This window comes from Tachypleus tridentatus, chromosome 8 (genome assembly GCF_004210375.1).
Source record: "Tachypleus tridentatus isolate NWPU-2018 chromosome 8, ASM421037v1, whole genome shotgun sequence".
Classification (NCBI taxonomy): Eukaryota; Metazoa; Arthropoda; class Merostomata; order Xiphosura; family Limulidae; genus Tachypleus; species Tachypleus tridentatus.
Genome location: NC_134832.1, coordinates 102,269,536 through 102,296,752, shown reverse-complemented (window position 1 = coordinate 102,296,752; position 27,217 = coordinate 102,269,536). Strand labels below are relative to the sequence as shown.

The window sequence follows — 27,217 nt, the reverse complement described above, 5'->3', positions numbered from 1 at the left end:
CTTGTGAGAACTACCTCACAAATGTGTGTAAATGTTAACGTGGTACAGCTTTAACTTCAAAGAACAACAGAAAATAACGATCGACTTCATTACATTTTAGAACTTGCAGACCAAACTGGGGTGTAGTATCCTTTAAACTGAAACCAAAAACTCACTAATTTGCCAAAATAGCTTTTAAAATGGCTCATCTAACACTATCAAGAGTTATATAACAAAATTTTTATCACAGTGAAAAAAACAAAACAAAAACAAAAAAAAGGTTTGAAATTTTGAAGTCGTCAGTGTGTTGAAAAAAAACGTCACTTTTCTTGAGTACGAAACTGCAATGTGTGTGAATTTTCAAACAAGCATTGTACTGATTTAGCTTCCATCAGCTGTAATAACGTATTAATAAAATTGTTTCATGAATGATTTCAGAGAACCAACAAGAAACGTATGCACAAAAAAATGGGCAACTTGAAACTTGTCAGAAACAGTCACAAGAATTCAGATAAATACATTTATTATCCAAGATCAATTACAAACTTAAAGGTCATCCACGAACAAGACTGACTGACATACTTGGAGAAGTATGGGTTGAGAAGATTGAAAGGTATTCAAGAAGCAAATCACATTGCTTTAACCAAAACAGTCTTGATCAAAGAAAGATCACATTGCTTTAACCAAAACAGTCTTGATCAAAGAAAGATCACATTGCTTTAACCAAAACAGTCTTGATCAAAGAAAAATCACATTGCTTTAACCAAAACAGTCTTGATCAAAGAAAGATCACATTGCTTTAACCAAAACAGTCTTGATCAAAGAAAAATCACATTGCTTTAACCAAAACAGTCTTGATCAAAGAAAAATCACATTGCTTTAACCAAAACAGTCTTGATCAAAGAAAGATCTCTTGCATTAACTCACTCTAGCTTCCATTAATACTGGTACAAACAGTTTCAATAACAATAAATTAATTCTTTTAGCATCCTAATTCTGTACTTTCATTTTTAATAATCTTCAAATAAATTTTAAACAATGAACTGTTCGTATATAAAAGCCATTAATGAGAGCCACATTATCATCAACTGAACACCTCTTGTGATGAAAATGTTACAGCTAATTTTTTTTCCTTTAACAATCAAAAAAAAAAAAAGAACTTGATGCTATTGATAATACAAGTTCTTATAGTTAATGTTTGAAAATTAACCAAAATAAATTATTCTTTTATGTCTAGCTATGTTATGAAAAGAAACAATGTGGTACAATATCTTAAAATTACAATAAATTATGCTTTTCCTTATGAAATGACAGTCATATAAACCTAGAATACCATTATAAATCTCACAGACAGTAAAACTACAGTTAAACAATTAATTACAGTCCTGAATAGTGGCTTGTTCAAACTGGGGTCTTGTTTGAACTAACATTGATTTCAGATAATATTATGTGACATACTCAACAAAATTATGTAGCATTACTATATAAATTGGAAAGGCTAAAGTTATTTGCAAATATTTTGTCTTCATTACATCATAGAGTATTTAATAATATGTTGTAAACACACCTGAAGGTTGTATTAACCAGGCACAATTACTTCTTTTTATTATCTTGCTCACTTACTTTGCTAATCCGTAGTAAACACACAGTTCAAAACAGTTGATTATTGAATGCAAAATTTTGCAAAATCTCTTTAAAATAAAACTGCTTCCAGTCATTAATAAAAAAAAAAAAACTGTTTGATTATTTTTCTGAATATTCCCTTTTTTCAAATACTCGATTATTTAAAGATCATCATTTAAAAAACTGTTAAATACACTACATACAAAATAGTAAATTAACTTATCTCTAAACATTTATATTTGTGTTGATTACTAGTGGAAAATTCATAAATTTCTGTAATCTACAACTAATAAACTATGACGACTATGATAAAAATGGAAAGAGAAACAAAGAGAACCATATTAATATAAGAGAGTCCTAGTATAAACCAATTTGCAAGCAGTGGGTAATGTGAAATTAACAATTTGATGGTCCCAATGCCACTACAAGTTAGCTATTTCTTTTCCATATATTTGTCTGGAAGTTTTCTAATAATTATATTATTCATGAAAAAAAAATCCTTACATTAAGAGCACTCTGACAACACAAAAAACTACAAAAACTTACACTTGTAAAAATATTTACAATGAATGTGGTAAATTTTGGGTACTATCACTTTGAAAAAGGACTACAAGATGGGTAAATCATAAAACAGCAGTCATGGTCTGTTTTAAGTATCTTCTTCCTCTTTAGAAATACTTCGATTTTGACTATCCTTGAGGACCATTCAGTAATTAGTACAAAGTACAAAATGCAGCACCTTGAATTTCCCTTACCTGCAGGTGCTCAGTGCAAGCAAGAGGGTGTATTAGAGTATGGCACAGGCAACTTACATGACAGCATAATTACACAGTATTAAAGCTTACTCTTCAGTCTTTAATTGGCTGAAACAAGACAGCTTAATGAATAAAAGCACATCACCATGAATACCATTACCCAACTACTTGTACTTTGTTTCTTAATTAGCAAATGTGTGTTCTAACATAGCATGTGGTTGCTCTGCTAGGCTTGAAAATTATTCATCACATTCAGGTGGTACTTGCTTAATAAACTAGAGCAGAACAAAAATGTCTACAGATCTAACTTATAGAAGATCACTAAATATTTGTTTGACGACATCCATTTTTGGTATACAATCTACATTACCTGTTATTTGTAGAAAACAATTAAATAATAAAAGATATTTTTCTCCACCAATGATACACAAGCTGAATTGAAACTATGTCCACAACTTATCAGTCATGTAAATGGTTTACCTGTCAGCATATTTAATAAAGAGTAAAGAAAATGAACATAAATTTGTTTTTCATTCACACATGTGAATCCCACTGTATAATGAATTTGTGCTGCAGTTAGCAATCTAGAGGAGTATCATTGATGCTTTTGGAGAGTGGTGTAGTAAAGTGTGCTAGGATCTTTAGTTCCATATCTTTAGGAAACTGTCCCATGACCCAGTGGCTATTGCCACACCATCTTCAGTTACACCCAGACAGCTCACTCGGTTGTCATGTCCAGCTAGAACACCTACAAAAGATAGGAAATAAAGAACAGTGATATCCTCCATTTCATGAAGACCATTTTAAAATGAAAATAAGTTGGGGTTTGAATTTATTAAAACCATATATTTGACTGCATAAATTTATGAAGTCAATTACTTTGTTCAGTATTTCTCCATAGAGATCAGTCTCAAACTTAGAGATATATTAGCAGTGACTGAATAAAATATTCTTTTCATAAAAAAATACACTCGACATACTTGGTTATTTAACTTTTAAAGAACTGGAAAAAATAATAAAGCATTATAATGTTTGCTTAATTGCATATTAATATATAAATTATAATGTTCAATAAAATGAAAACTGATTCTCATACAACTCACTAATACATTCATTTCAACAATTACAAAGCTCAGGCAAGAGGCATTAGTCATTAGTAATTGAAAATCTGTTGAAAAGTGAACAGTTATACAACAAAATATCCATCTACTTTCACACACTAACTATGCATACATATTTATTCTTCAACAAGACAGCTTTCACTGCATAAAGTTATAGATTTTACTCTCATATAAGATTTTCACAGAGAATTAAAAATAGCTATGTGACCTTTTATTTGTATGAACGAAAATAAGCTCTGCATGATCTTAGAGTGACAAGTCACTAGATGAACTCCAACAATTTAATCTTCAACCTGTATGCAAGTGAACATACTTTATGTAATCTTGAGGTGATACGCAACTGGATGAACTCCAACAATGAAACCTTATATTTGGATAAAAGTGAACAACCTCTAAACATACAATGTTGTTTGTACACTACACATATTGTAATACATATTATTTATTTCGTATTACCTTAGCTTTGATAAAGCAATTAATAAAACGCTACAGATAAATATTGTTAAAATGATAGTTTTGCTTTTATTTCTAGGTTTTTATTTAAAAAATACTCTGGTTTGCCAACATGCTTTTGTAAAAAGTACAAAATGCACTATAATAAGTTTTAGTTTAAAAATGAAATAAAACTATCTTTAGTGTATACAAGATAAAACTAATCTTGAAAGACAAATCTTTAAGCAGCATCATATATATATAGTTTCAAAACATTTTTTATATATGATTTCAAAGAAAGATGCAAACATGAAATGAACTTCATAATTTATCACAAGAGACAAAACTGAAGACTATGCAGAAGGCTTAAGATGATTACATGAGTTAAAACAAATGATTTAAAACTTTGAACAATGCTAACACACCTGCCCTTTCTGCTTTCATTGAATCCCACACATTACAGTTAAAGTCATCATAGCCAGCCATAAGAAGTCGGCCACTTTTGGAGAAGGACACAGAGGTAATGCCACAGATAATGTTGTCATGAGAATACATGGCTAACTCTTGATCTGCACGAATATCAAATAATCGGCATGTAGCATCATCAGAACCCGTGGCAAAAGCATAACCATTGGGAAAGAACTAAAACAAAGAACATTAATATTATGTTTCATTTCATGTTACTTGCTCTAACAAAAACTGTAGGATATTTGTAAAGAAAACTTAAAAGTATCGTCTTCAAAAGATTTCACTGAAAGAAACCCAAAAACCACTGAATAATAATAATTACATCATAGAACTCAACATAAACAGTAAAACTTTGTGTGTGTGTGAAAAATGAAAAACACTTTTGCATCTCTATCATCAGTCTGTTTTCTATTTACAGAACAAAGTGAAAGAAATGTGTCAAGATGTATTAGTTCATTAATATAATAATAAGAACTGTATTATATTTGGTAATATAATAAGATATAATTTTCAGTACATTGTACTTTGTTTAAAATATAAAAGTAATTATATTTTACTTGTACTTTCTGCTGATATGTAAAATCCTTATACTAAGTTATTTTGGATGGGAAACAGCTGGGAAAAGCTTCAATGTTTCTACATGGAAGAACATCATGAACCTTTGTTACCACGCAAGGCAAAAAGGAATAAAACTGTTTTATTCATTCTATAGTTTACCTTATTGCTAAAAATATTTATACTGTTTCCTCTGAACCTATGTCTAAGACAGTGGAATTAAATAACAAATATTGATTTAGTAACTGTTATGATAATGCAAGGTCTCACCTGATTGGACCCATGCATTCAAACCTTGACCAACCACATGAGACTTAGCACAAGCAGACAAGAACAGTTTAAGATGAAAAACTACATTTTGTTTGAAAACAGTCACATTATGTGCATAACTATTTTGAAAAGTATTTGTACTTGTATTCCCAATATTCCCATGTGAGAACTTATTAACAACACCAATATCAGATAGGCATAGAAGTTTACACATGACATTTTTGTAAAAATATAAAAAAAATATGCGAAAATAAGTGTGATTGCTCAAAGGAAGTTGTGAGCTGTAGTAAAAAAATCCATTTAAACCTAAACTTTATATTGAAATAATATTTTGCAAATGTAAAAACAAATTCAGAAATAAAGTTTGACAAATATGTTTTCAATATTTATTGAGAGTTTCGACTCAGAAGGAATATTATACATATACTTCTAATATACAACAATTCCAAAATTAAAATTACTAACACATAATATTTCACTTCACAAACAAAACAAAACTTACAAAAAGATATGTCATACATTAAAAAAAAAACTTTCTCTGCATTGTAAATAAGGATAAAAGAACATCATTATGCCCATCACCAACCATACCTGAGAATAAGAGTACATACTAGAAACCCACATTTTTTAACAGATAATTCCAAAACACAATATAAAAAAGCATTAATGATAACAAAGCTGAAAAAGTGGACAACTATGCAAAAACATATCACACACTCACCTAATTTGGAATTATTTGTTATAAGTGATTTCAAGAGTCTTTTTTTTTTTAATGCAATTTTCAGGGTTAATCTTTAGTTTTTAAATTAATATCAGATATGAACTGCAGATATTTATTTTAATGTATTGTTTAATGTATGATTATTTTTAAACAATGCACATAATGTGTTTACATCATGTACTTATGTACCACATACATTATATTCCATAGAATATTTACCAAGACTGCTTGTTCCATTTAAAATCTTCATTCAAAAATATTGTAGCATGAAGCCAAAAATACTTGTACAGAATAAAAAAAATAAAAAATTATCCTTTAGTGTGTTATTTTCTTTATAATTACTCACCCACATTATGAATATGAAATAACATTATTCATTATGAATCTAAAATAACATTAGTATGTCATTACATATAATTATATCAGTCTCTCAATATAACACACAACTTACAGTGACAGCATTGATGTCTGATTCATGTCCTGGGAAGGTTTGTTTAGACATTCCATCACGAATGTCCCACAGCTATGACAAGAAAAACAATTTGATTCCAATTAGAAATTGTAGGATAGTATAAACATTACAGAAATAGACTACAAAAAATGGAAAGAAAATTTTGGCATTTTCTATTTGTTCTCAAACTATGTATCTAAATAGCAAAAGTTGAAAACAATATGATATTTTCTAATCATACTTTATAAGAAAAAGTAAAATTAGCGAGTTCAGCTCCAGACAGTTTTTCAGTTGAAACTCTACGTATATTGTTTCTAATACATAATAATTCATGCAGATTCAATTATCAAAATAAAAATATGAAATAAAGCTTCATTTTTACAGAAGGAAACACAAATTCTGAAATTTTATATTACATTAAACAGCGATCAAAAGCTTACCTTTACTTTCATATTTGTTGCTAATTGTATTTTAATATCATAACATTACATTTACTAAAAACTGTAACCATATTTAATTTTGTATATATAATGAGATACAATAAAATAACATACCTGAAAAATGTACTCAATATATAAAAATTGCTCATGTTGTGACTTTAACTAAAATACAATTTTAAAAAAATAAAATGAGCTACTTGTATGGGCACAAATAAGAATACTTTGTGTATGAGGCTTTGGAGATAAACAGCTTGACATAACAAGTAGCTGACAGTTTTTTTTTGTTTGTTTTTGAATTTTGTGCAAAGCTACACAAGGGCTATCTATGTTGTGCCCACCATGAATATTGAAACCTGGATTTTATTAGTGTGAATCCTTACTTATTACTGAACCACAGAATGTACTTTTGATTTGCTTTAGATATTTCAACAAAGCTACACAAGAGATAATTACATGCTTTATTCAGTTTTGATCTGACAGACTAGAGTGGGGAAAGGCAGCTTGTCAACAGTATCTATAACTGAAATCTTGGGCTACTCTAATTTAACAAAATTTTCAACCTTCTGCTAATAATGCACTCATTGCCCAAATTGCAAAGCACAAAATATTTTTTATTTTGTATGGGGACATGAATTGTACTTCAACAGCTTAATAATAATAATAATAATAATAATAATATAGCAAGCAGTTGCCAAAGCCAAGAATGGAGAAGCAACATCTATCAGTATGTTATGTTTCAATCTTCAAATTTGTTTCATCTTGAAATGCAGCTTAAAAACCATATGCAGAGAATGGAGGATTCACCACAGTTTTCCTTACTTTAGATGATGCATCACACGCTCCTGATACAAATGTACTCAAATCTGGGGACAATGAAAGAGACATCACATCTCCAGTATGTCCTGCAAATAATGTACACTGTTGACCTGTTTCTATGTCCCATAATGCACTGAAAAATATAGACAAAATGCAAGTTAGGTACAAGTTTTTTTATTATTTAATCACATATATGAAGAAATTCAATTTTTACTAAATTTATTGTATCATGTACACTTCCCCCAGAATTTTACACTTGTGAACAGATCATAATCATAAGTATAACAAATAATCTTTGCAAATTTGTTTTGAGTAATTAAAAACTATATTAGAAATTTGAACATTTCTTAAACTGACCATTTATTCTTATAAATACTTACCTTCTCACCAGAACCTTTCTTGATTTATGCTGCCCTCTAATGGCAAAAATTTACTCACAACACTGGTGTTTACACTCACACTTATTTTTACATACTAACACGCAAATAACTATCCAACAACCCTTCACAAATAGGAGTGCAACATCACCCCTATCTAAACTTGCTTATGTAACAGCTTTGATATTACTTAATTTGACTTAAACTACAAGTATTAATTAAATATCACAACAATTTAAATTTTAACATACACACACACATATTTGTGTGCGTGTAAGTGTGTGTGTGTTGTATTTTAATATTATAGAATGGCAAAGGTTAACACAACTCTCAAAGTTTAATGAATATTATAAATTAAAAATTGTGTAAAAAATAGTTACAGATTTTTAAAGAATGAAAATTGGAATCAAATTTTGCAATTTTTGTTAAATGTATCAAATATTTTTATGTTAGTTTTGCAATCAAAGATTTTTTGAAAAAGCAGAGCAATCAAATAGATGAAGTCAAACAACTAGCACCTGATATTATATAGAGTTGTAAATGGTTGAATTTGGTTTGGTTTGAATTTTGCGGAAAACTACACGAGGGCTATTTGCAATAGCTGTCCCTAATTTAGCAGTGTAAGACCAGATGGAAGGCAGCTAGTCATCACCACTCACAGCCAATTCTTGGACTACTCTTTTACCAATAAATAGTGGGATTGACCATAACATTATAATGCCCCCACGGCTGAAAGGGCAAGCATGTTTGGTGCGATGGAGATTCAAACCTGCGCCCCTCGGATTATGAGTCAAGTGCCTTATCCACCTGGCCATGCTGGACCAAAGAGGGAAGGAAAAATATGAGAGAGGAGAAGAACTCTTATGAGCAGATAACATCTTGGAGAGAAAATGGATGTCAAAGACTGGTGATTTAAAGAATATGAATACAAAAGGTCCAGTGGAGGAGGAGGTAAACATGAACAACTTCATGGAGGTGGTAATCCAAAAAGGAAACAAAGGAAGAAGGATGAAAAAAATCTGGAAGGAATAAACTAACGTGGCTAAGGCTAACAATTGGAAACACAAGAAAGTCAGGAAACTGAAAAGTGGAAGATAAAGTTACCCTATAGCCTAAAATAGCAGAAACCAAAAAGCCCCACTCAAACACCCAAGTGAAAAAGCACAGTATTACAGGAACCATGGGATATAAAGGATTATAACCTATTTGGAGAGACCAAAAGAATTATGTGTACCATGTATTTAAGTAAGCAGCCATGGAGGAAGAAAGAACAGGATAAAAATAAAATAAAGCTATTTTCAGAAATCTAGCTCTTCAGGTAATGGACCAGACAAATATGGAGTGTAGGTACATATGGATGATGCATGCCAGAGTGTGGCTGACAGAGGAGTGTCAGATGCCAAAAAAAGAGAAAGGGTGGTGACACTAAAAACTGGTACAGTAGTAAAAATCAAGTGTGAGCCAGCCAATACATAACCAACAGCAGAACACCACACAGAGTGGTCTGTAGTATGGCAAAGACATGTGGGAGGTGATGAATAGGAGAATATGCATATATGTACCAACCCAACCAATCCTGACTGAGAAAATCATCTACTCCCACCATAGGATGAGGAAAAGGAGACCAAAAGTGGGAAAGTGGTGTATTGAAAATAGTGGCAAAAGTGTTGAAATCTGGGATACCTTTCAGAGCACACAAAAACTCAAAAGATGGGCAGATCTGAAGACCACACTGCAGGGGGAATCTTGTTGAGATGTGAAAACCAATCTGCAACCAAATTTAGGGCACCCAGATTATGACATGCATATGAAGTGATAGGATGATAGTGGGTCCAACACAGAAGATCAAATGTGAGAAGAGAAAGGTCTATCAATAGAGAGACCCTTACTCATAGAACCATAACTAACCAGCCCCTAGAAGCCTGCAGGAAGTGAAGAAAAAACTAATGAACAGCAATAGGTTCCAAGAATTGTAAAAGGACTCAGAAATATATCTTAGCTCCATAAACTCCTTATTGTTGATATACCCCCTGGAAAAAGAAGCATCTGTAAAAGGTGACATTTTGACAAGAATGATGAACTACATCAGTAGTACTGTTGTGGTCAATCCACCAAATAAAACTGTTCTGTATGGGAGGAGAAATGGTAAGGGGGGCATCTAAGGGATCCCAAACAAGGCTCCATTGATCTATCAAAACCCACAGACGATGACACATGAGGGCACAATCAAGAAGATTTAGGTTTTCAAGAGATGTCCATGGCCCCAAAAGACATGTCTTGGGCAGTAGAAGAAATTAAATGCAGTATACAAGACATTTCATAGTTCACAACTAAAATGGAGTGGGTGGACCCTGATGGAAAAGAGAAATGAAAAACATAAAAAAAAACATTAACCAAAAATTGTGTGGATGCGAGTTGCCTTGTAATGAGGCAGAAGGAGCCATACATACATAAATGGTGAAAACAAAGGCCCTTTGAATAAATCAGGCAAGCAAAAAATGGGAACCTAAGAAGGGGGAAGAAAATGGGATAGTGAAACAACAAGAGAGATGAATGGCATTAGTGGATTTGACTTACTGAAACGACTTTAAGAATCCATGAATCAACAATGAAGGACTTCCAAACATGGGCAAAGTGAAGGAACCTGGCTTCCACTAGTTATGATCAGAGTAAGAAGGGCAGAATAAGGCAAATACGAGAAAAAGTAATCAAGTCATCAAGGTCTGATTCTTACTAAGGGAGAAGTGACATCAATGTTTAAAAAAGGAAAGTTTGAGCAATTGTAATCAAAAGCTTGATCATCCACAGCACAAGAAAGTTGAGTCATATCAACCACTGAACAATAATATCCAAGGAAGGTGGAAACACTAAAATAATGAACCAAAGGATAATTCAGGAGAAGAACGAGTGAAACAAGGGAATGGGATACAAGTTCAGAACATAATATACCTGAATAATCAAACCTATCAAAGGGAAATGAGGTCTGGGCAAGTCTCCAAAAATGACATGAATGAGAGGGCATATTCAGGAAAAGATGGGAGGCTGTCCAAATTCAAAACTTCCTGAATACTGAAAACCATGATACAGTAATCGTCAGTATGTTCTGTTTGTTGAATGAATTTCCAACTGGGAATCATGGTTTTAACCCTTTGGACCTAGTTATTAATTCTGCTGCAGCAGATTTAGTCGCGACTATCTGAAACTGCAAGAGTATAACTGACGAAATTGAAAGAGGAGAAAAGATAAATAAAATAATTCGTAATATTCTTCAAACAAGAACAAAAATGCTAAAAAGGTAAAGTGCAAAATTTAGAAAGTAAAAATGTATGGATAAGTGAACCAAACCATGTCTTAATCAAAAACATCTTTAAAACATGACTGCCAACTTACAAGTGATTACTATGTGCAAGATTAGAGGGGGTACTAGTTACAATAGGGTAGTGTTGCACTCCTATAGGCAGAGGGTTACTACATAGTTATTTGCATGTCAGTATGCATAAGTGAGAATATTAAAGATAGTGGCAAGCAAAAATTTGCATCAATAGAGGGCAGTATAAGTCAAGAATGTTTTTTGTGAGAGGAAGTAATATATCTTATTGGAAGATTGCTTTGAAACAATAAAATTTCATTGAAACCAACCACAAGTAAGACAATAAAATACTTTAATGTATTCGTTATTATTGGGCATTTTCTCAATGAGAGGTGTAAATTAACAATCTAAATGTAAATTAAATATGGGAAAAAATCAGAAGTTTAACCTAGTTATTTTATTGGTAAATCTGCAAAGGTTAGCTACAGTTTAATTTACACCAAAAATTATGAATTTCAGGCAGCATATAGATTGTAATACAAAACTGCTCTCGTACATCATGCTTGCTTTCATAGCTTATACATTTTACAGTATAACTGCTTTTGCATTTGTCATACCAATTATATTAAGTGTAGAAATACCAGATTATCTCTTGAATGTGTACATAGTATAACTCAGTATCACTGATTATTACATCTGTTGAATTATTATTATTCTAATCAATGCACCAGAATAAGATTTAAAACTTATTAGATACTTAATACAACAAATATGCCAAACCATTTTTATTGTACTTTTAATAAGTATAAATAACAAAGGATATCCCCTACTGAGCCACTATATTAGTGTATAAAATGTATTTAACCATATGACCTAAATTTATTTCTCAATTTAAACAAAATAGCATCCTATCTTTCTCAAACTCGTATTTTGTGCAAGCACATATATTTTAGAAGTTGTTACATAGTGTAACCCAAGTACCAGGTCCTGTCTCCTTGTAACATTCTAAAATAAACACACCACTACAGACAGGGTACAACAACAAAAACAGTTTATTCATAATAACAATGCTTAGAAGTAAATTATACACTTAACTAAACAATGTTAATGAACAAGTACCTTGCCAGAACTTCACACCAATATTAATAAATAATTTATCATGAATGTTAATAAACCAATAATAATAATGAAATTGTGAAAAAAAAACTAGAAATAATAAAACATTAATTCCAAAAAAACAAAACAAAAAACAAACACAATAAACACTAGAAAATACAATATTCAAACAATACCCTCAATATGAACATTGAGTAATAAATAAATAAAAATATAAATCAATATTCCCCCCTCTCCTTTTAGTAGGTTATGAGACTACAACCTCATGTGAAGATAAATTTACATACTTTACTACTAGACTAATAATTTTTGTAGGTCACAACTACGAAAGCTAGTGTCAGTTTTATCATACACGCATATGTATTTACTCAAAATACAAATAATAAGTGAATAATAAGGAAAGAATAAGTGAACTGGAAACCTAACCATAACCATAAAAAGAATAAGAAAAAAATTCCAATCTTACACACTGCTTTATATTTTTTGTAACTAACAAAAGAAGATTGTCAATCACAGATAGTCAGTAAAAAATAAATAACATTTTAATCCTATTCATGAAGCTGTAAGAAGAAAAAATTGTTTCATTTTAATGATGTCTTTATGAGTATACATTTCTCATTGACAAAAAGCCACTGTTTGTCTGTATGCTAGTAAAATCAAAATTTGAAGTTTGGCAACCCTACCAATAAACACACCATATTCCAGAATGTAACTAATATGCTCAATTAATAGGTCATGAATATTGAACTTAATATTTTATATATTCTGAAACACACAATTATGTTTCTTAAACTTATTAATAGGTGTAACTAACATACTAGATGATGTCTCCAGAATTGTCAGTTAGGTTATATAAATTAATAACATACATCTACTCTTAGAGTTACTAATACTTTGTACATGAATGTTCAACTTTAAGTGGATGAATAATCAAAGTCACTAATCTAAGAGTAACCAACCTAACTAAAACATCCTGAAAACAGGTTTGTGGTACCTTAAAATAAAATGGTTTCTAATACCCTTGTTTCATAAGTACACTTTAGAAACAATGAATATACATTTATAGAAATTAAAATAATCAGATTAAAGAAAATTGCTTCTAATGTGAAGTTCTATAAACTTAGGACTATTACTGTTGTAATTAAAATAATTGTTGGTTGTAATATAGCAGCAAAGTAACTGTGATACTAAGACATACATAATTTAATGACAAAAAGGAACCTAGACCATTCCATCCACTATAAAAAAACAACAACTTTAGAATACAAATAACACACTCAAAGTTACCCTTCATCATTAAATATTTACTAAGCCTTCTCTTAAACTCTGTTAAATTAATTAAACCTACCACATTTGAAGATATTCCATTCCAAAGACCAACCAAAACTATCTCAGCTGCAGATGACTTTTACCCTGTGAAAACTTATGTTTGTGTCCTCATAGTCTTACCACTTTCACCATTAAGTACAAAATAAATGATATATTAACACTTTCAATTCCCTTATGAATCTGTTACACCTCAATGAAAATCCCTCTACCTCGATGTTTTCAAAAGAAAACACAATTTCAGAGATCGTAACATGTTCTTACATGATAACCTTTTCTTCTCAGATATAATCCTAATAACCTTCTACTTCTAAACTTTTTCCCAATGGTTTAATGTTCTTTCTAAAGTTAGAAGCCAAATACTAAACACAGTATTTCAAATGCAGCCTAATCAATGGACTTATACAATTATGATATAACATAGCAACAGCATATTGCTTGGGTGGCTTAAAAATCCTTTGGTGAATATTATCTGCCCAGGAACTTTATAGTGTTTTTAAGTTCTTGATTGTTTCTTAACCAGCTCAGAATTAATATGTTCATCTTACTCAATCTTATTTTCATTGAGAAACTTTTAAGAATGAGAAATATTGCTTAAATATTCATTAGTAGAAATTGAAGAAAAATTAAAAAAATTAGTAACTTTGTAATCCCATAATAAGTAAAAGAATGTAACCTAATTGTAACAAGCATACTAGATTTCTTCTCTTAAACTTATTACTAAGTTTTATTGACATTCTCCTGAAATTGTCATTTGTCCTGATCTTTTTACTTGGTGTAACGAGATGCTAATTAAAGTCTTCTGAATTTGTTATTTACTAATAACTACATACTAGATCATGTCTCCTGAGTTTGTTACTTAGTGTAAAAACATATCATACCATGTGTCATATGTTGTTACTCAGGTAATAACATACCACATCATGTTTTCTGAACTTGTCAGTTAGTATTTCCAACATACCAGGTCATATCTCCTGAACTTGTAACTATCTGGTTATCATCTATAAATCGACAGCATGATAGGTATCCAGTATGGCCAGGAAGTTCTCTGCTGACTCGTACATTGCCCTCCCTGGTCTTAAGGCTGTAGATTGAACAAATGTTGTCTAGTCCACCACAAGCAACATAGCTGCCTGAAGAGGCATAAGCACAGGTCATAACCCAACTTGATCGCAATGGGATGGCATGAACCTAAAAATAAAACTTAATATAAGGCTAACTATGAAAATACTATTCCATCAGCAATTCCAAGATACAAATTTACATTCATATTGCTGTTTGTAAGAAAATTAGACAGTGAGTTATTTGTTCATAAGCTCTTGCTGAATATCTCACTGTTTGATTTTAACTTATGACAGCAATATAATACAATAATACTATAGTAGTTTCAAAATAATGATATCTTTCATTGAGCTACCTAGAAATGGAGTATTGTTATTATATAGGACAAATTTCATTATATAAATCATTCATTTATTAAATAATGTCAAACATAATATAAAACCTCAAAAATACATCATCTTTTTAATATTTAGTATTAACCCTAAAATCGTGAGTCGGTGGTACAGAAACCAGAGACTGTTTTGATCATCACAATATTCAAAGTATAAACAATAAAAAGCACAAAATGTACCTTTCAATAATAATTTAGTATTAGACCTTTGGAAACATACAGATATTCTGTTGATATGTCATATGTTTTCTATGTGCTTTACTGATATAGAAATATATACTTTTTTTGTTTGTGTGCAGTTTAAGTATCAGCATGTACCTGAAAATGTAGTCAAGATTGCTCTGTTCCAGTTGCTTTGTTTCTTTGTGTGTTTTTCTTTTTTAAATAGTAGATAATGTCTATTTGGCACAAGAGGATATTGCAGTAGCATACAGCAACAAGGTTGAAAAGATTACCGGTTGTAGCATTCTTTGCTAGCCAAGTTAATGTTATCTCAATATAACAGCTGTTCAACCTTGTGACAGAACAAGTATCATAAGATAATACTGCTGATTGGACAAAAAAAAAAAGCTAACAGGTTGAATTCACACATTTTTAAGAAATTAAATTAATTTAACTTCACTTTTAAAGATCACTTGAAAATCACCCTACTTGAGTGTTATAGAGATCAATACTAGAAGAGTGTAAACTATGAGACCAAGCATAACATAGTAAAAAGTTTACACACACATTATCAAATTCAAAATTAGTCTATATACTGAGCCAATTACTTGATACTTCTTGGGAAATCAGCTTTTACCTTGAAATACCTACTTATCAGTTAACCCCTTGAAGAGGAATATTCATTTGAAAATGAGTTCTTCCCTCCTTGTTTCATGACTTTAAGAATTTCCATTGCTAAACAAATATAAACAAGGAAAAACGTCTGAAAATAACGTGTATCATAGCCTGATTTGCAAGTTTAAGGTTGTAAGGCATGTTTGCATGAAATACAAATATTGTGGAAGCACTCACGACAGAGTTCCTATCAAACTTCAAAAACCCAACAATATAAAACCCAATCAAAATTTAAAGATGACATGAAAACTGTGATTCAGAGAGAATAATAACAATAAAATACCTTATCTTCTCATTATAATATAGTTAATTGTTCTAGGTCATTCAGTGAACTTAGATATGATTTATTAAGCCTCAATTAATAAAAGTAACAGGAAATATATGAAGAACGTTTATTGATATTTCTATCAAGTGTGCAGAGAGTCATAAATGTCACAAACATATTGAAAACAAATTTCTCAGTGTGAATCATGGTAAAAATTAAATCATCCTGACCAAATATAGTCCTGCTTTGGGTAAATTTTTTCATCAGTAGTAAAATGTTGAATGTTTCATTTTGTTGTTTGAAAGCAAGAGACCAAACCTTTAACCTATGTGAAGTTCAATATATTAAATTGGTTCAGAAGATTTTCTTTACTGCAAAGTTTTACCAAAACATGTCAATTTCTCGATGATTTACTCACAATTTTAAGGTTAAAAAAAAGCTTTTATTAGGTACCATAAAATGTCTAACAATATCCTTAAATAAAGCAACAAAGAGTTAGGTTTTAAATTATACTTATACTTAACTAGCACCAGATTTAATACATTTAATATTTCAGTTCAGCACTTCAAAAGCATGACCAGATTTGTGTTTATGCAGGAATAGTCCTAGTTTTGGTGATTTATCTCAGAATACCAAGAAAAGTTGTTGTAACAAGTACTCCCCTACCTACAAACTCTTTTGACAGTTCTGTATGTACTTGTGAGAAAACCAGTTCTGTGTGGTTCTCAATATTGCCTAAAAATACTTTACACAGCCATATACTGAATTTTATGTCTATTTAAAGATAAAAACACAACAAACCAAAATTTTTATGTTCAATCTTTGCAAGCTTCATTTTATATAATTAAGACATTTCAGTTACTTCAGGTCCTAAATTTAATAAGTATGTCCGTTCAAGCAGAATCCTTACGACATGCTCTTGGCATAAGTGTATGGGAATTCTAAAGAATGATAAGTATTCTCACCTTGGCTTATTCATCTGCCAACAGGAATCAGTGAAGCATTACCATAATGTTAAAATTTGTATTCTGTAATGGCATGAGAGAATAAGCCCCATAAGAATGACAAAGTATTCTCTTATCCTTACAATGTTGCACAGTACCGTAGAAATATTGTGAAACAGTCCAATACATTTTAAAGTAAATTAATTAAACTATTTCAAATTTGTATTGGTTGTTTGTTGTGAATATTGCAAAAAGCTACGAGGGCTACCTATTCTAACCATTCCTGATTTAGCCAGTGTAAGTGTATATGGAAGGCAGCTAATCATTACCACCCACAGCCAAAGTTCAGACTACTCTTTTACTAACTGTAGTGGGATTGACTATCATATTATAATGCTCCACGGCTGAAAGGGCAATCACGTTTTGTGTAATGGGGATTCAAAGCTGCAACCCTCAGATTACGAGTCACACACCCTATCCACCTGGCCATACCAGGCTGTTCGAATATGTATCAACCATTTTGAAATACAGAATAACAGCTGAACTGTCCATTTTTATGAGTTGGAAATCTGGTCATCTTAGTTTCTATATTGAAGAAAAGGGAAATTAAATATTTTATAATCTTTAAATATTGGAAATAACAAAATTAATACATTTAAAACACGTAAATAGTAGAATAATTTTACTGTACCTTGTTTGTTGTGTATGCGTCCCACACAATTAGCTTACCATCTTGCGAGGCAGAAACTAGATAGCTGAAAAATGTATGAATAAGCTATTAGAGATTTAAACAGTGAGAACTACTAATAAACTAAATATTAAGTACCCAGCAGATCAAACTGATATAGTCCTGATATATATAATTCTGTAAGTGTGATGCAAGAAAATACTTTTAATCATTACTGTATAAATCATCTACTATTTTAACACATGGTGCACATGCACTGTTTAATGTTCTACACAGTAAGAACAAAACATTTTATTTACTTTACTTCTAAATAATATTTCCTTTTCAAGAGGATCTTGGTCTAAACCTTTTCCTTCACTTACTTAATATGCCTTAACTTTTTATTTTTTTTAGGAAAGATACACAGACCTTTAAACCTTTAGAACTGTTTTGTTGCTTCTTTATAGTCAAGCCACTTTCTGGATCATCGTTGATTATCATAAAATCATTTCTCATCACAGGTGACAACTTTATGGAGAAACAGGTTATTTCTGTTGCGAGTAAGGAGTGAGGAACAAAATTCAACTCATCTTGTTTGGTGGTTTTCAGGCAATTTGTGAGAAACATTTATCGAGGTTTTTTAATTTATCAATTACTTCAAGGTGTCAGAAAATTGTTGAATAATGAATTTGTTGGTGTGTATCTGGTTCAATTAAGGCCTTCAATTCTTCCTCATTAATTGCTGTATGAGGGCAGCCCTGAGACTCAGTTTGAAGGCTTTGTTACCAGAGCAAAATCTCCTAAACCAACACTGTGCTGTTTGTTCATTAGCTGTGCCATCATGAAATGCGTAATCGATATTACGAGCTGCTGTTGCAACACTGTGACCAAGCTTGATATCAATTTTATTCATGATAACTAAAATCAATGTAAATATGATTTAGTTTCTGAAGTAAGAGAAATAAAGTGAGCTTGAAATGAACCGGACAAAATGCTATGTTATTCTGACAAATTTACAATAACACTTCTCTTTCAGCTACTAAAAATCATGTATCAAATTTGTACACGAAAATCAGACATTTCTTATGCAACAGCATGATACGTGTGGTTGTGTGATATATGGACATACCATTTGTTTCTCTTTGAAACAGTAATATATATATTTGGAGCAAAGAATAAACATTAAAAATTGTTAAGTGAATCCTGTTTCAACTTCATTTTGTTCTTTTTTTTGCTCTTGAAATGGGTAATTATTACTTGTTACTGCCTGTAACATTTCTTTATGTAAAGATGTCAAAAGCAGTTTACTTCAATGGTTGTTCATTTAATATCCAGAAGTTATGGATCCTAATTTGTAATGAAAATGACCAATCATGTTTTGCAAGGTAAGGCTAAGATTTGGCAGTCTAGTTTGGAACACCAATCCATTAGAACTTGATTCTCAGTTGTCAGTCCAGTAAGTCAGTGAAAATGATGGTCTGATATAAGTATACTGTGAGCAAAAACATTGCTTGTGTTTAGTGTATAACAGATTGTTCATTTTATGCTCACCATTTTTTAATTATTTAACACTGGCTCAGTTATGAAGATATTTAATACTGCTCTGTAATCAATACCTTGAACAAATCTTCTACTATTTAAAAGAAATATATAATAGCTTGAACATATGTTCAATTTGCTTGAATATGCTACATAGTGGATAGGTATAGAACTACAGGATATTGTTGTTAGATATTAACTGTTAAAATGTTTAGCACTTTTTATTCCTACCCTTTTGTGATTTAAAAATACTTTATAATTGGAAATAGTGTGATTTTCGACTAGAAGTACTTACAATCAAGAAGAAGAGTTGACCACTGAATGAAGACATTTGTATAGTATCTCAGTCTTATTATGACCAATGATAAAGGTGGAAGTTCTGTCAACATATGGAGTAGATAGATGTGTCAGTCAAGTTCTTCCACTAACATACTGCAGTGTAAAAGAAACACAACTATGGATTAGTAAAGTAGTTTGAGGACTGGTACATCTGAGACTGGAGAGAACAAGTCTGTACAGGTTTTTCAGACTAATGCCAGCCAGAGTAACTCAGGCTTAACTCTGGTCAGCATTGGGTAAATTTTGATCGAACTGCTCCAACCTCACTGAGCAGTTAGATACACAAGACTATCAATTTCAAAAAAATGATACAACAAGTTCATGAAAGCCAACAGTGAAAATTGCAGCTTTACCTCTGGTAAAGAAAAAAAAAAGTTGAAGTCATATTTAGCCACCAATGCAGGGGCTGCAATGGACAACTGTCAGGTAGGCATTCAAGTAAGATGAAAGATACACGTTCCTTGTTCAGGAGGTGCAGCCAGAACACTTAGATTTCAAGGTATATCAGTTGTTCTGGGCATAATCACCACTCACACCTGTTGAAGACGAAATTTGTTCTGGTAACAGAGATAAACAAAACGTGAATGTAGAGATCTAGGAATGTTTTGTGATTTTTGGAATGAATGTGCTGCATGGTTTATCAAGTCAGTTTTGTTTGTGTAACAAGTGAACACATAGACTCAAGGAATAGTGGAGTATGTAAGTGTATGTGGAAGAAGAAATCACAGTTATCCCACGTACACACATAGCATTCCATGGTAAGTGTGGTCAATGTTTAGTATTTCAGTGCTGTGTTGCATTGATACTGAATTAATGCAGGAACGTGACTGTTTTTCTTCCCCCAGAAAACAGAAGCATTGGTTAAAGGCAATTAACTGTGTTAGGGGAGACAATGCTCCAGTGCTGTTTAGAAATTAAGAGTTATTGACTATCCAGTTGCAAGATGGAATAGTAATTGGCATAGTGAGTGAAATAGAAATATCCAATGCTTTTGATAATGCTAGTTTTGCCTTAGTTTCAAAAGAAAATGTTCAGATAATATATCTGTGATTGCTAGCTGAGGATTATACAGACACTCCAGACTTAACACAGTGTCAGAATATCAGGGACTTATTGGTGGACTATGCTGAGGTATTTATTGTACCAGATGACTGATCAGTTCTAACCATAGTCACACAATATCACATTAGGTACAGGTGATGCATGTCTAATTAAACAATTACTTCTCTGGAGTTCTAGGGAGGTCAAAAGAACTAAAATAAAACAAAAATTAAAGGAAAGAATCACACAGCCCTCAGAGAATTTTTAGTTATCTCCAGTGGGGATTGTCAGAGAAAGAAGGGTGTGCTCAGATTTTGTATTGAACTTATATGGGTGAATGTAATAATAACTCACGTTGTCCATGCCCACAAATGGAAGATTGTAAGGATATGTTAAAAGGAGCCCATTAGTTCAATACATTAGACTTGGCACCTCAGTAATTGTTTGAGTGTTTAAAGTTAATCAAAAAGCCATGCAATGGACTATCTGAACTCTGCCCACCATGTCTATTGAAACCTGGTATCTAGCCTTACAAGTCCACAGACATATCATTGTGCCACTGTGTTTCACAGGTGTAAAACAAAAAAGCTTTTAGCAACAGAGATATTGTTGTCTGAATGCAGTGGTCACTTTTAAGTGGTTAACAGATCTTGTACTGAAAGGACCACGATAGAAAGAGAATGTTATCAAAGTTGATGATGTTTTGGTGTTTGGTTGCACATTGATGTTAGTGATTGAGAACCTGTAACTTACATTATAATGGACAAAAAAGGCAAACCTGATAAACTCATATACAGAAAAATAAGTTTATTTGCACAAAAGTGAAATTTCTTGGTCATATTATGTGCAGAAAAGAAATATTTACTTCTAAAAAAAACTACTATAGTGAATGACTGTTGCCAGCCTATGACAAATAAGAAGTTTGCAGTTTTTTATTTCACATTGTATTACTGACAGTTTGTGGCCAATTCTTCAATATCATATCATTTTTATTGACTCTTATTAACATAAAAATGGTATGAGGAACATAGACAATCAGTAGTAGAAGTCTCAGTGTTGGCATAACCATAACAATATTGTGAATCCATTCTAGATACCAATGCCTGCAGTAGTTGAGTTGAAGCAGTATTATTGCAGTTACTTGAAAGAGTAGAATGTGTGTATACATAAGTCATATATACAAATGCTTGCAATTGCTTTCTTTGTAAAATATTTCTTACATTACCAGTGCACTATATGAGTAGACTATGCATAGTTTGTAGTCCCCAGAACCCTGAGACATAAAAATTCCCAAATTTTGTATGATACAAAAAATGGAAAGCACCAAGGTGGCACCTGCACTTGCTCCAACATTCGATTGTGGTTGTTCTGGCTATTAAGTCTATCAATACTAGTGTGAATAATGTACAGTGTAAGCTACCCAAGAGGAAAAGAAGGGTAAAGAATGGGAAATAATGGGGCTCTTGGCATTAGGAGTATCCATTCAAAGATCCTGTTGCATTGCAGGATGTCTTTCAAGAGCTTGATGAAAACATAAGTCAGATGTATGGCCATATCCAGCTTGACTATTACATCTTAAGATCTTTTCAGAGTTAAAGTCATCTTGAGGGGAGGCTGGATGCCATGAAAGCCAGTGCAAAAATATCTGCCAACATTCACTTGCACCTTTCATCACAGCAACAGTGAAAACTACTCCTAAGCAATTAATTGGCAGCACTAAGAGTAGGCAGATAGATGGACCTCATCGGTGGCTGTAAGTCTAATAGCAGTGGCCATCTAATTCAACTAGGTTATTGAATTATCATCTGCTTCCGAGATCCACTAGATCACTGATTACATTAAACAAGAAGCCTATGCAATATCAGTGGTCATGCCTCTCAAAACAGAGATCCAAGAGATGACCCAGAGGCAGACAAGAACAGCATTTCAGGCCACTCCACCTACCATCATCACAGATCTCTCCACCACCATCAAATGCCATTACCATGAGATGGCTGCATAACAGGCAAAGGCTTAGGCTCTCTGTATCCAAGATGAACATCTCTCTTTTGCTGACTGAAAAAGTCCACTACATGTGTGCTCAGCTAATCAAGACATAAGACACCATACAGACCACAAAAGCAGCAAATTGCTAGACAACTGCTGCACTGAAGTACTAAAAAGGCTGAAGTAAGGACAAAACCCATGGAGAACATTACATAATGTGATCTAGTGTAAGGTTGTCAACATCACTGTCCTTCAACAGTCGTTCAGATAACAGAGGCTATGGCCCCTATTTTGTAAACAGTTTGGTTTGTTTTGAATATTGTGCAAAGTTATGAGAGCTATCTGTGCTAGCTGTCCCTAATTTAGGAGTGTAAAGCTAAAGAGAAGGCCATTAGTCGTCACCACCCACCGCCAACTCTTAGGCTACTCTTTTACCAACGAATAGTGGGATTAACCTTCACATTATAACATCCCTACGACTGAAAGGGTGAGAATGTTTAGTGTGACAGGGATTTGAACCTGTGACCCTCTGATTATGGGTCCAGTGTCTTAACCACCTGGCCATGCTGGGCCATTTTGTAAAGACAATAATCAGTCACATAGGAAGATCATCTCTTATTGGGTAAACGTAAGGTTTACTTCAAAATACGATACCTTGGATTTGGCAGTTTTTCAATTCTGGAATATAAATGAATATAGTCTAGTATAATTGGTCATTTGTAGTGACCTAATGAAAATTGCTCATTTTATTGTTTTACTTTTGTCTAATCTCGTTAGTTCATTTAACACTGATTGAGTCAGTCAGAGATTTAGTATCACTCCATAATCAGTATCTTAATTAAATATACTCTTATTTAGCAGACCTATCTAATAGCTATAACCTATATTCAGTTCATCTAAATATTGTATTGTTTATTTGTTTGTTTTTTAATTTTGCACAAAGCTACACGTGAGCTATCTGCTCTAGCAGTCCCCAATTTAGCAGTGTAAGACTAGAAGGAAGGCTTGTTTGTTTGTTTGTTTTTTAATTTTACACAAAGCTACACATGAGCTGTCTGCTCTAGCAGTCCCTAATTTAGCAGTGTAAGACTAGAAGGAAGGCTTGTTTGTTTGTTTGTTTTTCTTATAGCAAAGCCACATTGGGCTATCTGCTCAGCCCACCTAGGGGAATCGAACCCGCTTTTAGCGTTGTAAATCCGGAGACATACCGCTGCACTAGCGGGGGACAGAGGGAAGGCAGCTAGTCATCATCACCCACTGCCAACTCTTGGGCTACTCTTTTACCAACAAATAGTAGAATTAACCATCACATTGTATCGCCTACATGGCTGAAAGGGTGAGGGGATAGTAATAACCATGCATTAATGATATCATTTAATATTAGAGCTTTCAACTCAGTATACTAAAGAATAATATATTCTCATTTTTTTAATATTAAAATAGCTCAGTGTATGGTGAAAAAATAAATTTAAATGAGATAAGAACAGGTTTTCAGTGCAAAGGAAAAAGCGGGACACAAATTGAAACTGGAAATACATTTTGCTGCAAAATGATTTTGAATTTTTTTAAAACATGATATACTAAGGTAGAAATCTGATAGAGAAAAAAGACAAATATTGTAAAGTGTAGCTATAATATAAAAATTACCGCGAATCTGAGCCCCAGTGCATGGCATAAATCTTTGCTAAGTGGCCACGAAGTGTACGGCGAGTTCGCATCTGAATTCTCCCAACGGGTTCCATGTTGACTGTGACCTGAACCAGGTTAGTATCACATGCTGCTTTTCTTGCATCCTGAAAACAAAGCAAAATTGTTTTATAAATATATCAAATAAACTTTTTTTTTAAAGGAAAGTAATTGTGAGACATTAAGTATAAAGAAATGGCATGCCACATTATATTTTGGTTTTGTTTGAACAAATTACACTTATATATATTCACATTTACACATACTGTAGTAAACGTATTTAATATTTTTGTATATTACTGAAATTAATTAATACTCTGAATAATGTTATTATGAGGAGAAGACTGAAAATCTTGAAAGTCTTTTACAAGTTAATTTGAATTTTAAAGCCTATAAAGTGATAATAATACCTGAAATGCTTCAAAACGTATAATGATGAGTTTAACGCAATCAATTTGGGAAACGTTAATTCCTTTGTGCTATAAATAAGTTTTATAGAGGATTTATTAATATTTTAATACAAGCCTTACAACTTTTTTCTCTCCTTCACAGCTACTCTAGTCTCATTGTGCTTTAATCTTCTGATTAGGTTGTGGTCCGATTGTTATGAGGTATATTTTTAATGTTGTAATTTAGTTAGTTAGAGGGACTTGTAGATTGTAATAATGACGTTAAATTAGGCCTAGAAAGTTTTTAAAAGCCTCTGTCAGGTGTTTACTACATTGACAAAAGATTACAAATACGAGATCAGTAAAGCATCAATAAGACTGATTGGTTGGTTTGGTATTTTATAATGCAAAGCAACTAGGCTATCTGCACCAAACATCTTGTGAAAAGTTAAAATTAAAGTAAAATTATTAAAATTCATGAAGGGAAATCAAGATAAAACAAAACAAAGTTTAATTTTTGAATTAAAAACATAAATAGCATTAAATACAATTTTTACATCTAGTCTACAGCGGTAAGAGAATACTACATTAATACAAGTTGTAAAGGACTTTCTGTAGCATAATTTTAATTATCATAACTCGCCCGGAAGACTGACACGTAAGTTCAAAAACCACCATAAGCAACCTGAGGTTGGCCTTTCAAGTCCTGGTTTCGAGTTATTTTACATTACGGCTATTTTCTAATTTCAAGTCGAACTAAATGTACTTTGATTCTTAAAAGGGAATCACATTAAAAAAGTTCTAATATATAAATTAAAAAACTTATATTGCATTAAAAAGATTAATGGCCTTTAAAAAATTAAAAAAAAAACATTTCCAAGGTGAATTGTATCACTATCGCCAATTACACTGTCTGACGTTACAGATGAACCTTGGGACAAAGCATATTTAAAATGGTGCCATCGTCGAGAGTCGTAACGACGGCAAGACAGTAAAATGTGGCTTATTGTGACCTGAGTGTTAAACAGACAATACATTGGTACACCAGTCCCAGATAAAGTAAAAGAATGAGTTAAAAACCTGTGATCAATGCGTAGTCTAGTTAGAACAACTTTCTCTTTCCGATCCTTGCGGATGCAAGACGGCCAAAGTCCAATATAGGGTTTTATTTGGAAAAGTTTGTTTTTGCGTTGCTCACTTCAAGTCGACTGCCAAGTGACACGAAGCCGAGCCTTGAATACAGGACCACAGTCCATGTATGGAGCGGGCACAGTAGTGATAGTGCCAGAGCAGATAGATTTAGCTGTGGTGTCGGTGAGCCCGTTCCCGCGAATATCAACATGACCTGGTATCCAGAAACACTGGATAGAAGTAGATGTTAAAGAGAAATGGGCCAGTCGGTTTTGAATATTGGCGAGAACAGGGTGTGAACTAACATGAAGTGATTCCAGGCCCAGCAGAAAACTAAGCGAGTCAGTATAAATAGTGCAATTTGAGATCTGCTTAGCTTCTATGTAATCCAGGGCAAGTGAAATGGCGTGCAGTTCAGCAGTGAACACAGAAGCTGTAGAGGGGATTCTATGCGCTACCACCAAACCATAGCAGAGCCCACACAGTCACCTGATTTTGAGTCATCTGCATAAATAGAAATGGAAGGATGGTTCGAAAAATGTTCAGCAAATAAGAGACAGTATTTCCAATCAGGAGTGTCTGCTTTTCTCGGATGACTTAAAGATAGGTCACATTTGGAGACTGTAAGAAGCCATGGTGGGATGGGCTGATCAATAAATACAACAATGTTATCCAAGGACAGATCCAATTCACCCAACTGTTCCTGGAATACGAAGGCCAAAAGGAACAATGGCAGATAGTCTGTTCTGAAAAAGAATGGCCCACCGAGGAAGGAAAACAGAACCTTCCCTGGGAGGTCCTCTCACCGCGTACAGGAATCCACACCGAGAAGGCACCAGGAAGATAGCTGAGAGCTAGATAATGAAGTTAGTTAAAAATACAGAGAATAGTTTCATGAAGTAGGGTTATTACGAATTGCTAGAGCAAATTAATCAGTTTTTCCTATTGTTGTTTAGCTGTATACTCTAAATTAATGAAGTTGGTGGGATTAGTAAATGTGGCCTATAACTGTGTATAGCTAAGGGAGATTGTAAAAATAAGAAGAGAGAAGTGAATTAATTTGTTTTCGTTTAAGTGGAAGTAACTTTGCGATATTTTTGTCAAGTAATATGAAAGAATCTGCCAAGGAAAGAACAATACCATAACGGATATTATAACAAGTTATTATAGAGTCATTCCA

The 27,217-nt window shown here is 32.5% G+C and overlaps 1 protein-coding gene across 3 annotated transcripts in view; it reads right to left on the bottom strand.

Annotated features, from left to right (window-relative positions):
• Positions 1-485: 485 nt before the first annotated feature.
• Positions 486-27,217, bottom strand: part of LOC143223084 (guanine nucleotide-binding protein G(I)/G(S)/G(T) subunit beta-1-like) — a 65,340-nt gene continuing 38,608 nt past the window's right edge. For 2 of the 3 annotated variants that reach the window (XM_076450516.1, XM_076450517.1), the window contains exons 3-9: positions 24,479-24,624; positions 17,951-18,014; positions 14,722-14,951; positions 7,635-7,764; positions 6,376-6,447; positions 4,336-4,552; positions 486-3,105 (exon numbers count right to left, since the gene is read on the bottom strand). In XM_076450516.1, coding sequence (XP_076306631.1) covers positions 2,999-3,105; positions 4,336-4,552; positions 6,376-6,447; positions 7,635-7,764; positions 14,722-14,951; positions 17,951-18,014; positions 24,479-24,624 — 966 coding nt within the window. In that variant the 3' untranslated portion in view covers positions 486-2,998. Of the gene's footprint in view, positions 3,106-3,686; positions 3,843-4,335; positions 4,553-6,375; positions 6,448-7,634; positions 7,765-14,721; positions 14,952-17,950; positions 18,015-24,478; positions 24,625-27,217 lie in introns of all 3 variants that reach the window. The other variant, XR_013012652.1, reaches the window with a different exon arrangement.